Raw genomic sequence first — 16,554 nt, forward strand, 5'->3', positions numbered from 1 at the left:
GCTGCCAAGATGGCAGCCCACTTTGAGCTTCAAAAACACTCTTCGGAAACCTACGGGTGACTGTTTTTATACAGTCTATGGTGCACGCGTGTCGCTAATAACAAAGATTTCTGAATTCTACATATACAGTAGCCTCTTTAAAAGTTTGCTAAAGTGTACTTCTTTTTAGGCTTGATAAGAAGAAGAACTTGAAGAACTTCAAAATATATTTCACTCACGTAGAGAAGGCATTGTTCTGTTTCTCACAACGGATCCCTTTGCAGTGGTTGGGCTCTTCGGACGCCTTCGTCTCATAGTAGAAGTAGAGCTGGTTGAGGCCGTTGGCGAAGGCCAGCAGCACCAGACAGTAGATGAAAAGAAACTTGAGGATATCCAGCAGCATGCGGCCGAGAGAGATCTGCAGTGGGCCCAAGTGAGAGTTCGCGGTGAACAGAGAGATGAGACGCAGCGAGCTGAAGATATTGGCGATGGCGAAGAGAGCCTCTGCGATGAGCGTAGGGTGCCACATCTCCCACTCCACACGAGGACGGGAGCTGTTGTACTGATGGAGAGAGAAGATATGAGAGATAAATGAAGACAGTTCTAGTTCCTGGTACGAGCTGAAACTATTTGCAAGTGGTCTTCTGTGATGGTATCAACTCTAGTGCTGTAGCTTTCATAAAAATGCTGTTATCAACCTTAAAGTAGGCCACCATTTTAAGAGATATAGTGGCCAGGTAGAGGGAGTTCATCGCAAAATCCATTAGGTTCCACCAGTCATGGATGTACTCTGTGAAACCGCCATCCCACATCTCTTTAATCTCCGCCCAGATGAAGCCTGCAAGGACCAAAATTAAAAACATTACAATAACTGCACAACAGTACAAAAAGTGCAGTTCCTCCACCAGTGTTTCCCATACATTGATTTATTTGTGGCGGCCCGCCACAATATCAAAACTGACTGCCACAAATAGATTTTCGAAAAGGCTTTGACTTCGTTGAATAAACATGAGCACTGCACGTTTCAAAATCGAAACCCGGTGCAGGTGTTTTTATATAACTGTGTTTCTGAAGGAAACCGCCTGTCTTCAGAAAATTTTGGATGTCGTTTTCATTTCTTCTTGCATGTAATGTCTGATAAAGCAGTGTTTGTGAGCGGAGCGCTGCTTTGTGTACAGCGGCTACCGGGGAAACCTCTGTTTCTCCCGCTCTACAAGCGCCTCCTGCTGGCAGAGAATGAATTTGCATATATGCCGCCACAAATAGAGTGCAAGTCTGTGGGAAACACTGTCCACTTTCACTACATAACCCCTATGTGGCAAGGTGAACAAAAATGTTTTTAAAGTTAATAACAGGTGTGTTAAGATCAAAATAATACTGGGCAATCGTCCCACCCTGCCCCTCGGGGCCTCTGTAACATGTCCCCAAAATTAATTAATTGAAATTAACTTTTTACATTTACATTTAATCATTTGGCAGACGCTTTTATCCAAAGCGACTTACAGTTGAGGAATACAGAAATACAGGAACAGAAAACAGAAAACATACGATTATTGTTAGGCTAACATATATACATTTTCTTTGCTCCACTGCCTAGTGCTCATATTCAGAGAAATAAAGCAAACTCCGTTCTCGCTGATTGCACCTGTCCTCCAGATTACAGATAATTTGTTTCAAGCCTCCACTTGTGTGTACTTCTGGGCTTGTGTTTGCTTTGAGAGAAAACCTCAAGCCATTATGATTGAGCCCTGGTGTAATCAATCCTGAACTGGGGGCTTGAGATATAATTTCCTCTGCTTTTGTCTTGAGGTCAATAAATTATGATATCAATAATTCATCAGTATTCATTTACTTCATGAGAGGAATAAAACCACTGCCATATCTATTTCCTGTGCAGTCGAACAGTTTTACTGCTTGAGAAATGAGCCAAATAAATGAATGTTACAGATCAGCGTTTCTTCATTATTTGAGCTAAATGGATATTTGAGACTAGATTTTTACACTTTGAATTCCAGCACAACAGTGTCCACCCACTTTATTTTTCCTAATCATTTTCTACATGGGGATTTTAAAAATTCTGCATTAAAGTGTTGTAGACAATGAAAAAGACTCTGAAAAGAAGTTTGAAAAGGTACATCCCATGTGCTAAAGAAGTACACTAACTACATGTGCTAAAGAAGTACAGCATACTTTTAAAAAGATTACATATTATGGACAAAATATAAATTTATTTTATTAAATATATTATATCTAATATATTATTAGATATTAGATATAATATATTATTATATCTAATATATTAAATAAATATATTAGATTATAAATATATTATATATATTTTAATATAATATGAAAAATAGTTGAATGTTATATTTCAGACACTTAATTGCATCTGCAAGTGTTATTTAGAATTAAATAAAAATGTATAAGGCTTTAAATTTATATTAAATGCAATTAGCTGATCTTAAGAGTGCTTAAAAAAGGTCTTAAGTACATCTTTATATGTATTTTCTTACTTCTACTGTCTTTGAAATATGGTTACAGTAAGTGTACTGCCAAATGTGCTGAGAAGTTTTAATGGTAAATTAAAATACACTTTAATGTATTTTTTTATATTGAAACCTTTTATGCCATGTATTTAAATACTATACATTTGTAATTATTAGTGCTGTCAAACGATTAATCGCGATTAATCACATACAAAATAAAAGTTTTTGTTTGCATAATATATGTGTGTGTTCTGTGTATATTTATTACGTATATATATAAATACACACCGATACAGTATATATTTTGAAAATATTTACATGTATTTACATGTCTATATTTATATTCATATAATTTATATTATAAATACATTTATTTAAAATATAAACATAACATATTTTTCTGAAATACGTACATGCATGTGTGTGTATTTATATATACATAATTAATATACACAGCACACATCATAATATGTAAACAAACACTTTTATTTTGGATGCAATTAATCACGATTAATCGGTTGAAAGCACTAGTAATTACACATTTACATTAAAAATATATTAACTTTAAATATAATATTGAATAACACACTACAGTTAAAATTATAATGAAGTACTTTTATGTGCTTTAGAATGTTAGTCAACATCATAATAAGTGAATGACAAAAGATTGATGAAAAAGAATGATTTACAACTTTTAATTTGAAACTAATACAAAGTACATTTTTCAAAAGTGTGTTAAGAAACATACATACTCTCTTAAGTGACTTTTATTTCATTAATAGAAGCCTTACCTAGAACCCAGGGTAAGATCATCCACTCCACGATGGTGGGTGGAGGTCCTTGTACATGCAGGTCAGTTTGCACGATATGCTGTGAGGCGAGGAGGAGGAGGAAGAGGAAGGTCAGGTAGGAGGCAGTGTGGCAGATGAACTTGATGAAAGGTTTCTTGATGAAGGTTCCCAGGGTGCTCTTTGGAGCCAGAAGGTATATGAGGGAGAAGACAGAGAAGAGCAGGCCAATGATGAAGCAAGTGACAAGCTTCACTGCCCAGTGACGTCGTCTCCAACCTGGGAACCCATCATACCACAGTGTTGCCAGGAGCTGCTGACAGTTGGGCTGAGCTACAAACTGAGAATATAATAATAGTTGAATGATCTAATAAGCCAGTGAAATTCATGACAAATACAGATAAAGATGGTATTCAGTATCTGGCATAATATTTTAACTGCTTAACATTCATGCATTAAAAGTGTTAAATGGATGTTAAAATCATACAGATGTTTTGCACATATTCTTGGTAACTTGGTGTATAATATATAATAATATGAATGTATATGAAAATTGGATAAGGGGGCATCTAAAAAAACTGTCAAGAAACATCTTAATTAAATAAAGTGGTTAATATAATTTTTTTGTATTATGCTATTAATTTGATCAAAATTAAGCACATTTCCTCCCACTATATATACATCTCTTATAGATTATTATACAATAATACGTAATGTAATGAAAAAAATGTACATATGTAAAAATGTTAGTTTTGTTTAATTGTTGCCTCTGTGACAGTGTTTATGTTCCTCTATTGTTTGCTGTTTTGTTTTCCTTTGTTTTGTTTTCTTTTCTTTTGTTTTCTTTTCTTTTCTTTTCTTTTCTTTTCTTTTCTTTTCTTTTCTTTTCTTTTCTTTTCTTTTGATTTCTTTTCTTTTCTTTTCTTTTCTTTTCTTTTGAATCTGTGACAAAGTGTTTATGTTCCTCTATTGTTTGCTGCTTTGTTTTGTTTTGAATCTGTGATGAAGTGCTTATGTTCCTCTATTGCAAGTCACTTCGGTCCTTCTTTGTGACATTTACCCATATTTTAACTTAATGTAAATTTTTTTTTCTCTTAACTACTATCTATCAATCATCCTAAGAAAAGCAAACAAGGCCACATAAACTGACAACAAATGATATGCAAAAGCATAAATGTTGAAAAGGTTTTTAAGTGAGTAAACATCAGTGGGGTTTGACATTCATGTCATTACGTAATACCTTTTTTCCACAGTAATTTGAGGTGAAATCAATTATTAAATCAAACTGTCAGACTTTGAGTAAGAAGTCATTTAGTTTTACTTTTATCACTGGAAAACTTTTATCTAAAAATGACATTACACTTATTGCAAGATCTATTGCCCTGGAGTAACCTGGAATGACTTGCTCAAGAGCCCAGTGTTGATGATTCACAAATAAACCCTTGTGAGGTTTAAACCTGCAAACTTTCATCTACTAGTCCATTATGCCACACCACCTCAACCCTGCATGTTCTCACACAATTTTACAGTTAATCTGAGGTTTGTAATTTAGCACTGTAAAAAAAAAAAAAATTCTCAAACACCCAGAAATCGCTCCCTTTTACACAATACAGGTGGAAAATGATGTGCCTGTCCATAATAATCGTATAAATAATGTTTCTCAAATCACATTTTTCTCTTGCAGCCTGACCTACATTGCTATGCAATGTTATTATGTTTTATGAAAGGAGTCATTTCTGCTGTGGGCTCCTATTAAACATACGAATGATTCAAAATGCAATGGCAACTGTCACCTCTCATGAAAACATTTTGCAATGATTCTATCAGCATTAGAAAACAACAGATCTTATGAAAGCACTTCATCTCAAGATATAATTTCTAAGGGAAATAAGAAAAGTTCTGATTTACTTTAAGAAAACTTTTTAATGTCCTGGTTTGGTATTTAATGGTATTTAAATGTCCTGGTTTGGTAATTAAATTTTTCATATTTTTATTTGTTAAATTATTACATTTTTTGTTTTATTATTTTATTAATTTATCAGCAAGAGATGTATTGTTGATAAATGAGGAAAAAAACAAAACTAGGATCAATAAAATGCATGAGGAGGACAAGATTCCCATACACTGCATTTGATGCACAGCCAAAATATGATACACTTATTAAGGCAACATGATGTAGAGAAAACATAATTTGATGCTTGAGGACAAGACAAATGTTTACAGGTTTATACATGCTTTACTGACATTAACTGATCAAAACACTGCATTTTATTTATATTTATCTCATAAGCTGCTTATAAAATGCCACAAGGAGAATGAGCTTACACAATGACTAAACCAATTCCTGTTTTTGATGATAATAGTAAAAGTTTTCAAGTTTAAAGGTGGGGTATGTATTTTTTCAAAAACGCTTTAGAAAACTGAGTGGGCCGAGGACCAAAACAAACTTGTAGCCAATCAGCAGTAAGGGGTGTGTCTACTCATGATGTGGAGGAGAGAGCGCTTAGTGCACAGGACGGACATTAGCCGAGCCGAGCGGCAGAAAGATAAGAGATGGCGGATAAAAAACAAAAGAGGAAAACGTCTGTGGAACAAAAGAAGGCTTATGATAAGGCAAGAAGTAGGACCCGTGTAAATATCGGATCAGCCTTCCAGCGCTGGAGAGAACTCAAGGAGCGGAAGGCCTGCGATCGGACGCCGAGGTTGCTTTGTTTCTTCTCGATATGGGTGAGTAACACCGTGTCTACACCGGACGCGACAGTTGTCGCACCACGCAGCAACAGCTAAAGTCTGTCTACACTGGACGCGATAAAGCGACCGCTGAAAATAATTTTAAATTTGTGTCAGTACGTCATAAATAGAACGCAGCAGCATCCAGTGTAGACAACATCACTGATTATAATGAGTTTGTCGCGCCGCGCCACTCGCGTCCGGTGTAGACACGGTGTAACATTGGTTTTGCTCTGTTTCACAGAATTAATCGTTGCCTGGGTTGCGTACGAATGTGTGGGGCGGACCTATCAAAATAGGGGCGAGACCCTTTTGGGGTAGGGGCATGTTTGTTTTGGTGATTTGAAATATCAACATTGGCTACCAGAAATCACTTACCCCACCTTTAAGGTTAACTTTCACATGCATGCATAACCTTGCTTATGTTTCAAGTCAGAGAGAAACCCAGTTTTAGTTCTTCGTGGAGACTAGCTGTGAGCAAAAATAAAAAACCACACACTTTCCAAGATCTAAAAAAAAAAAAAAGATAGAAAAAAAGCACTATAATTAATAATGAATAATAATTCATAATATAATGACATTCTTGTGAGAAAGATGCTTTTTGGCAGTATAATTGTAGTTGGTTATTATTATTATTATTATTATTATTTTGGTCAATAATTGTTGATGAATCGTGATTTGGTAAAGTAAATTAGTTACATGTGTGAATTAGTGGAGACATTGTGCACTGTTTTCTTCTACTTTAGGGCCACTACCTAAATTAAACTTTTTCATTTTATGGAAATTTTGGAAACCATAGATTAGAACTTTACCTTTGAACCAATACTGAATTAGGGTTCCTATGGTCATTGAAAAGTTAATTTTTTGCACAATAAAGAATCTAAAGTAGATTGTCTTTCATTTTGTTCTTACCTCAGACACATTAGCAGAAGTATTTAAAGAATCCTATACATTTTTTAAAATACAGAATTGAATTTGATTAATTGAACCAAACTTTATGATGAATCAAATCATTCTGATTTAGCAAGAATCGCTTTAGAATTGAATCACAGCGGTTTTTTAGAATTGTTTTGACCCAGAGTCAAAACAACCCAACCGCTGGGTCAAAACAACCCAATAGCTGGGTTTGTCCCTTTTTAACCCAGCGCTGGGTTATATTTAACCCAGCATTTGCTGTCTAACCAAGATTCATACCCCTGAGGATAGTGAAGTAGGACGTGGTCACTCAGATCCGCAATCCCTTCTTAAAATCTGTCGGTCTAGGATACTCACCTCTTTCTGGTGGTACTTGATGGCTAGCTTGAGCTTGGCCAGGTCTCTGCACTCATGGGGGTCCAGCTCCTCGCTGTGGTCATCCCGATGGTTGAGGATGGTCTCCAGCTCACAGGAGCTACGGGCCTGATCCAGCAAGTCTTTAGCAAAAAGTTTGCACTGCTGAGAAAGCTCCTCGTACTCCTGCCGGAACTCGTTCTCCACTTTACTGAGCTCCTTCAGCTCCCAGCCCAGCCTGAACGCAGTGAGGATGGGATCTTCGCTGGAAAGGGCGATGAGAGAGGGGCTGGCAAGTGTTTTGTAGATGTTTAGACGTGAACGGGAGTGCCGCAGGCTGTCCACTTCAGAGCTAGATACACACTCCACGCAGTCACAGCGGATCTGGTGTGGCCGCGGGATGGTGACTTTTCGTTGGACTAGGAGCTTGATTATCTCGTAGTTGTTAGTGTGGGCAGCCAACATGATTGGTGTGATATCGGGTGTGAACTCCGAAAACTGTGTGTCCATCAAGTGAGAAAGAACCTTGAAGAGTGAAAATAAAGAAAGCAATAAATAAAAGTAAAAGTAGGCTATTAAGGAAGTTGTCAGTCTTTACAGTTCAGTCCAATGTACTGTGCATAATATTAAAGATGACCTGCAATCAGCAAAAACAATCGCCAACCAACACCAACAGACAATGATCAGACAAAACCCGACAAATGCGTCTGTTACCATTTGTCGGTGCAGTGTCAATTGGCCTTCTAAAATGATCAGAGACCTTAAGGACCCTTGACCCTTGAGAGCCGCTTAATGCGCCATCAGCCCAATTTGCGCCAACTTTTAGCTGCCTCCCTTTGAGGGTACATTAAAGTGGACATAAGGGCTTAATACTATGGTTACGGCTATAACAAAATTAAATTTTAAATAAAATTTCCATCAGTTTTTACCTTTTTTTTAAATCTTTTTTTATGGACACTTGAACTTGGCATATTTGACAAGTTCAAGTGTCCATCACCCCCAATCTTACATGTAAATATGGATGGATGTGTTGATGAATACATCTGCATGATGTCACAAAGTTAAGGAAGAATGAGTTGTTTTGATGCTTGATTTCAGTAAATAGCCTTCTCTTTTTGGACTGGAGTGAAAATTTTGAGTTCTGAAAGCTACATTACGTGTACATGATTTCAATCTGTGCTCTCCAGAACTTCCAGCAGGACAAAATAAAAATAAAAATAATAATAATAATAATAAATAAAAATTACAGCAAGGACTGAAACTCTGCAATAGGGTATTGACACAGATTTCACAAATTGATTAGATTCTGATTCGCTAGCTCTTGATTCGATTCATGTGCAATTTTGATTAGGTATTGATTCATTTGGATATCACGTACAGTACGTGTCAGTTATTGAAAACAATCAATAGCTCAGTGCCAATGCCAGTCTCTCAACTAATGCATACAAATTGGTATTTATTTTAGATATAATAATCACCACTCAAAAAGTTGAATACAAACATTTAAATTGCACATAAGGCAATTTTATATCAACTTTTTAATTATATAATTATGTTTATACTAGAATTCTTGTTGAAATATAAACATTTAAACGGTGGCTTGTTGCAACGACAGATTTATTCATATAAATTAGACATCGCTAAGTGAAGTAAAAATAACTTTTTTCTAATTGACTAAATGACTACCCAACATATTGTTTACTAAAGCTGTTTCACTGACGTCTTTCCGTGGTTGAAACACTGATTGAGATTTGACTGAGACATTTCAGAAAGTTGTTTTTTTTTTTTTTTAGGGTGCGAATTTGGGGGGTGGGGTTGGGGGATGGTGTCAGAGCACGATTTTTTAACATGAATTTATTGTGTATTTTTTATGTTTTATGTTTTAAATAGGGCTGTCAGAGTGATTAAATGTTTTAATCTAATTAATTACACAATGTGCCGATTAATTAATCAAATTAATCTCAGATTAGATTAGATTATTTAATTGGTAAATCATGTGTCGATTAATTTCAGTCAATATAACAGATCATTTAAAGTCATTATTGTGTTAAATTAGAAAAGCACTGAATAGACATTACAAAAAAGTAGCTTAATAAAGAAATATTTTGATTCAACATACAAAAACACACTTATACTGAAATATGATATTATTAAAAAACAAACAACAATACTTTTAATATAAAACTAAAAGAGCCAGTAGGTGGCGGCAAATCACTGGCTTAATGAGTGAGCCATTCAGTCATTCATTCAACCGATTCGTTCAAATAGCTGATTCATTCAAAAGCAAAACCGGTGACTGTCCCTGCATTCCATTCAGAAGGGTTCATCCCTATGCCCTAATCCCTTCAAAGGGTTTACCCTCCGGGGTGAGAGCTTCGAAGGGGGTAAAGGGTGTAGGGGTAAAAAAAAAAAACTATTTTTTTGGAACGCACTTCTGCGTCATCTTAACAAGACGATCAAGGATGTGACTTCGTCCGTTCGTCGCACATTTTGTACGCTGGTTGACGCCCAAACATCTTTTACGTTAAATATAATTTGTATTTGTATATGTAATGTAATGTAATGTAATATGTATTTGTAATGTATATTGTGTCTATGTATTTGAAACATTTGAATGGACTGATAAAGGTAGCTGTAAAGTATTGTTGTTTAGGTACAATGACGTTTTGACCATAATAATGCACCAAATCTAACTCGTATAAATATTACAGTAGTATAGAAAAAACTAAACATACATTTATAGGTGAAGTCGAACTCTGTGATGCCAAACAACTTTGTGCAAAGGATCTTGGGGGCCCGAAGTGTCCATCAGTTGTATCCTTAATTTCCGAAGGGCCCTTTGAAGTGGCCAGTTTTGAGCACTTCGGTTTGGAACAACCCTTCAATATGGCGGCCATGATTGTTTTCACTCTGAAGTGCCCTTCGGAGGGCGATATATCCCATTTGGAACGCACCGTGTATTTATGAATGGCTCACGGAATCATTAGCTCAATCGATTCATTCAAAACCGTGGATTCATTCAGTAATTAAACACCTCTGTGTGTTGATCAGAGACGCACAACAGTTCTCGTATGGCTTTATAGGTAATATTTTCATTGGCGAAATTGCACAAAAACAGGCAATATTGACAATATTGTGTCTAAAATGTAACACAATATTAAATGATTGTTTATTACATTTCACCAAGCTGATTAGGCTACTCACTAAAAACTCCCACAGATCATGTTTTCAATTCATGCCATTTTAAGTCTTTTTTTGACATACCAAATTGGTTATATCTAAGTGTGTGAGTTGTTTAATTGCTTTTTTTAATTTAGTCTTCCCATTTATGCCATTATATTGTTTATTCAGTCTGATTCGCGAACGTGGAACGTGCACGAACACAAGATTTAGCAGGATTTATCACATGAACCAATCAGAGCCGAAAATAAACCAGTCATATCGCGATGTGACTCTCGCGTGACTTTCCCCCATTCATTCTCGATTACCCCCCAACAAACTCTCGGCACGCTTTAAGGGGTCTGTTAAAACTCAATGGGCTCAGAGGAGGAGAGAGAGACTCCCGCTCTAACTTTACCTGCTGGTGTCGGTGTTGGACAATGTTTCTTTATAAAAACGAGTGATTTATACACTTTTTAATGTTATATTTTATAATATTCACGCACCTGTTTCTCGCCACTTGGCTTCTTGTAGGATAGCAGTAACTCCACCGCTCCCACCACCTCCTTGCGGATGGCGTAGAGGAGTGCATCACCCATGTGCACGCCATGACTCAACAGCAGCTCCATCACCTCTAGGTTCTCATTCTCAATAGCGATGAGGAGTGCGCTGCGGCCCAGGGGATCCAGACAGTTCACGTTGATGTTGTAATAGATCTCGGCCTCCTCAAGTGCCTGTTTAACTCCAGCATAGTCACCCTTCTCCACCGCCGTCAGGTAGGCTCTTTCCTTGGCAGACAGCTCAACCTCCGCCCTCACGATCTGCAGCGGGATGCGATCGCGGTACGGGGAGTTACTGGCTTTGTTGTAGTATAGCTGCGCCATAGGGTTCATGTGGACTCTGTGACATAAAATGACACAAGTCCAGACAAAGCTGTGCAGAGATTGAGCAAACAATCAGTTATGCCATTTCTTTCAAAACTGACATGCCAAATCATAACAAATCCAGATGAAGGAGTGAGGCAAACACTTTTTTACTAAAGTGAATATTTCAATTGAACCTTTTTAATGTTTCTTAGAATAAACCTATTTTTGAAAGCTACTTTCAGTATAGACACAAAGATTTGATAAAAAAAAAAATCATTTCTACCATAAATGCTCTTAAAAGGATGCAGCACATATTTTAATAACTACATGAAAAATTTAAAAAATAAATAACGTGAAATATCGCTCTATTGTTTTGGCAGCAGAATAAATAGTTTAAAATTAAAACATTTATGAAACACATGTGGCAACTGGCTTCGCCATGGTATTTATATATACAAATACATTTTATTGATGATCCTTACCTTAAAAGGATAGTTTACTCAAAAATAAAATTTTGTCGTCATTTACTCACCCTCATGTCATTCCAAAAGACACAAAAGTCTCTCTTTCTTAAAAACTAATATCTCCTGCAACTCCTCCTACAACCTACGTTCTCTGATGAGTTTCACTGATGCTTCATGTAAGAGATGGTGGGATATATTTAGTTTAAAAAAAGTCTAAAATCAGAGCTGGGTAGCAACTGATTACATGTAATCTGGATTACATAATCAGATTACAAAAATCAAGTACTTGTAATTAGAGTACAGTATATTACATTTTATAATGTTCATAATCATATTACAGTTACGTTTTTATTAATTACATGATTGCATTCACACAATGGCAGTAAATTATTCATAATTTATTGATTCTCCCTAATTCTTATTTTTTCTCTTTTACATTTTCCTTTCTAAAAATTCTACGGTGTCATACCATTTAGCTTTTACTATATTCACAATATAGAATGGCCATGTAAATGTCATGTAAATAATTTTACAATCCATGCTTCTGAATTTTTGGGAGAAAAGCATCTCACTAAATGGTACGTTTAAAACAAAACAAACAAAAAAAATTCAAAAGTAATCTAAAAAGTAGTCAGAATACATTATCTAAAATGGGTAACCTAGATTATAATGTAATCTATAACCAGTAATGGACTACAGTTTGTAAGTAATCTACCCAGCTCTGTCTTAAATATACCATTCAGACTGGCACTGATGGAGATCAAACCTCAGAACTAAAGTCTATGTTCTTCAGCTTTCTGAAGACATGTGTATTAATCAGATGTTGAAATGCTTAATGATATTATCTATCCAGCATATATTTGCAGATGGTACACAGAATATTGTATATATGTATATTGTGCTATGTCCAGATGATCCACCAATGCCCTATCAACTGGAGCTCCCACCAAGGTGTCCAGGAGAGTCAGCTGGACAAGGGTGTCAAACTGTGATATGAAGATGATTTTTTCCCTCAATTTGTTCATGCTTGATTGAGCCCTGATTTCCAAGGAGAGCTATTCACTATAAGTGATTGAAACTTTTAGAAATATCAGTCTGAAGTGATCCTTCTAGACATCTGGGGTCAACATATTTAGTAAGAAAATGGATGGTTACAGGGGATGTTGTAATTTTTTAGTCTTTTTATCCGTTTAGAATTATTTAAATTTAAGTCATTTTAGCAGATATATTTTAGTCCATTTAGCAGCACTAAATGTTTCCTGAGTTGTGTTTTTGCTTTTAGCTTGAAATGGTGTCTAAATAGATTGACAACAAGATGCATGCAGTTTAGTGCATATTTACATACAGATTGAAAAAAAAAATGTCCTGTGTGAACAGCCCCTATAATAAAATAAAGTAATGCAAATCATAGTTAATTATTACTTTTTATAATGATTAGCTCAATATTGTTATGTGTTACATTTAAAAGTAACATTTCCCAACAATGCTCAGCATGACACGTTTGGTGGAAAAAAAAATCAGCATACAAGCTGTTGTTTAGAAGCATAGCAATACACAAATGGAACTTCTGCCTTTTCTGTGTGAAACATGAGAAAGAATCCATGTAGAGCCTCAGCCATGAAATCATGCAGTAATGAGGGTGATGGAAAGTTTAGAACAGCGACTGACGTCACATTATTTGTCTGTTGGGAATCATGTAGTTTAGAAAGAACAGAGGGCCAATGACAGATCCCTGGGGGACGCCCTGGGTAACAGTAGCAGCAGACTAACTGCCGCCTGTCATTGCGATAATTAGGAACTGAACCACATCAATGAAGGTGAGACTGGAATATAATTTGCTGATGTATTATTGATGTAAATTTAAATTTTACTGTTTTTTTTTTATCAACATTGATTCTAATGGGTGTCTATCCTTTGTTTTATAGGTGAGTATTATATGTCCATTTTAGTTTGACAGTTAATATTTAAGCTTTTTGAATAATACATTATGTTAAGAATCATTTTTGAATATGTAAGATTGCATACTTTTGAATATTTAGATTATTATTTTTTTTATCTCCAAACTCAGTCAAGATAGAATTATTTTCTCCACAGGTCTTAAGGCTTTTTTATTTCCAGGCCATCTCCCATTTTTATCAGGTGACTCTCTCTTCCATTTTCTTTCATGCATTGCCAGTATATTTGGTGTGACAAGTAAACATCTCTAAGCATGATCACACAGCATTGCCAGTCTATAACACCCCTTCGATTTCTAGACATGGCAGGTAACAGATGCGTAAAATTATGTAAGCAACTGCCAAGATAGCTGGCTTGTGTTGCTTTGCTTCACCCTTTCTAGAGATACAAGGCTTTACTAAGCAATCCCTATTAACAAATGATTGATGCAATTGTGTTGTTGATAAATAGAGTCAAGTGTGTACACCAAGAAGAGCAATTAGCACCCTTGTCCACAGTTTAATGGTAAAACAATGTAAATCATGTCAATTTAAATGTTAAATAATGTATTAAAATAACTCTCAGATGACATGATGATGTAACATGAAGTAAACTGCACAAATTACACATTAAATAATACAATTTCTCAAATGAAATTTAAAACAATGAAATTAAATGTAAAAATTGCATATAAAATAATGTAATCCTCTCAAATGATATGTAAAACCTCACAAATAAAATGTAAATTCATGTAAAATCTCTCAAATTAAACATGAAAAATATAACCCTCACAAATCACATAAAATAATTCAAAATCTTGCTAATTAAAATGTCAAATATTTTAAAGGGCATCATTAATCCATAATTTCAAAGAGTTGTGATGGCCAATCTACAAGAAATTAGAATTGTTGGTCAGTCACATAAAATTACACTTTTAAGCTCAGACCTTTTTGCTCACTTGAACAAATATTAGCACTCTGAGTTTGTAGCAGTAATTCAGCCATCCTGGCATGAGGGTTTGTGGACCTCACCAAAAGCAAGACAGCTGCCCAGTTTTACTGTAATTCAGTCAATCCGAATATCATAAAATTTTATTTGATGCACTTTATACTCATGTCAGTGAGTATTTCATTATTTCATTATGTAAGAACAGAGGCTGAGTGTTTTTCCCGTTTGCTGTTGAACTTTACACCTCACTGCTTCATAAAAGCTAAAGAAGGCTTCCACGGGGAATTGACCCATGTTTTATTCAGCATGTTTGTAGACCTGGATGGACACCTTAGTTTATTAAAGTGGTTTGACAGTGAATGCGCACAGACCCACTGCTATCGTTAATATATACATGTTTAAACAAAAACTGTCTCTCTGAGTTGCATAAAACATGAATCAAGATTCTTGTCATTTTAAAGGCGAATTTCCTTTTACAATGTTCCAGTGATGATTAGGCTCCAAATTACTCCATTACTCCTTTGATGATTACTCCAAATGTTTTTCAATTAGATTTAAGTTTCTTGTTTTAGATTTATATTACATTTAACCATATTGTTTTCATTTCATTTGCTGAATCCTCCACAATCTAAAGTAAGTTTAATGAAACTAAATGTTCACTTACGGTCAACAGTAAGTTCAGTGTAAGTAACAATGTTTTCGTGAAAACAGAGAGCACTAACAATACTGTTTGTGTGTTTATAGAGGGAGTAAGAGATGGATGTTGTTTTTGCATGTTTCAACAACAGGAATTACTCATTTGAAACAAACAGCAAAAGCAGAAATCTCTGATGGACCGTACAGACCTCTGCCTCCAGCTATGAGCAGAAGCTGAGCTGTCTTTAAAAGATGAACTAGCCTAGCACTTAGGTTCTAACATTGTGATGGAATGGCAGAACTTGACTGAGAAGAGAGAGCTAGAGAAGCATGTACAACGTCACACCCTCTGCAAGCTCAAAGAAACATCCCGGAACGACTGGATTCATTGGTTGTGTTCCATGAGCATCTGCTGACATTTAGTGTGAACACGCATATTTAAGTTCACACTGATCTCCCACAGCAGTTGTGGGTTTTCCTCTCTGTCTCGCTTATTCCTAGTTTAATGCAGTGGATCGGTGCTTTAGAGATTAGAAATGTTAAGGTTTTTAGTTTCTACAGCACTCGGGTTTCCTCCACTGGCCTGAATCATATACTCCTGACAAGAGATCATTTTGGTTCAGATGTAGTGGGCACATAAGATGCTTTTTCAAATATCGATCTCAAAATACCAAGCTATGACAAGAATCATCATGGTCCACGAGAACCAGAAATGATTACTTTAATTAACTTGTTTAATCAAGCTGGCTCTACAAGAGCAATCTTATTTACAAACATGGCTGGGAAGATGTTGAAGAAAAGGGATAAAAGATTTTTTAGAAAGAAATGGACAGATATTGACTTTGAGTTACAGTGAGACACTTACAATTACAGTGAACGGGGCCAATTCATAAATGTTCAAATACTCACTGTTTCGACAGTAATGAGTAACTGCTCTCTAACATTTTCTTTGTAATGTTAAATCCAATTTTACAATTTCAAAGCCATGACAACACTACAAACATTAAAACCCTAAAATAACTTTAAAAATGATTTAAACAACTTTACAGCTCAATAAATGAGGAATAAATAAGTGCTTTTATAAAATGATATCCTTAACATTTCTGCATTTTTACCACAAATGCCATTGTGCTAAACTTTTATCAAACCCAGAATATGTCTTTAAGGGAAAAGCAGTGATTAAAAGAAAAAAAAATTTTGTTAGAACATGTCCATACTTAAAGGGGTCATATGATGCAATTTAAATTTTTCCTTTCTCTTTGGAGTGTTACAAGCTCTTGGTGCATAAAGA

At 35.5% G+C, this 16,554-nt stretch overlaps 1 protein-coding gene across 2 annotated transcripts in view; it reads right to left on the minus strand.

Annotated features, from left to right (window-relative positions):
• LOC107663369 (short transient receptor potential channel 5-like) overlaps window positions 1-16,554 on the minus strand; it is a 47,644-nt gene that overhangs the window by 13,088 nt on the left and 18,002 nt on the right. The window contains exons 3-7 of one of the 2 annotated variants that reach the window (XM_016453615.1): window positions 10,921-11,314; window positions 7,259-7,780; window positions 3,260-3,596; window positions 678-817; window positions 219-541 (exon numbers count right to left, since the gene is read on the minus strand). In XM_016453615.1, the coding sequence (XP_016309101.1) occupies window positions 219-541; window positions 678-817; window positions 3,260-3,596; window positions 7,259-7,780; window positions 10,921-11,307 (1,709 nt within the window). In that variant the 5' untranslated portion in view covers window positions 11,308-11,314. Of the gene's footprint in view, window positions 1-218; window positions 542-677; window positions 818-3,259; window positions 3,597-7,258; window positions 7,781-10,920; window positions 11,324-16,554 lie in introns of those variants that run through there. The other variant, XM_016453692.1, reaches the window with a different exon arrangement.

This window comes from Sinocyclocheilus anshuiensis, unplaced genomic scaffold (genome assembly GCF_001515605.1).
Source record: "Sinocyclocheilus anshuiensis isolate Anshui unplaced genomic scaffold, SAMN03320099.WGS_v1.1 scaffold25, whole genome shotgun sequence".
Lineage (NCBI taxonomy): Eukaryota > Metazoa > Chordata > Actinopteri > Cypriniformes > Cyprinidae > Sinocyclocheilus > Sinocyclocheilus anshuiensis.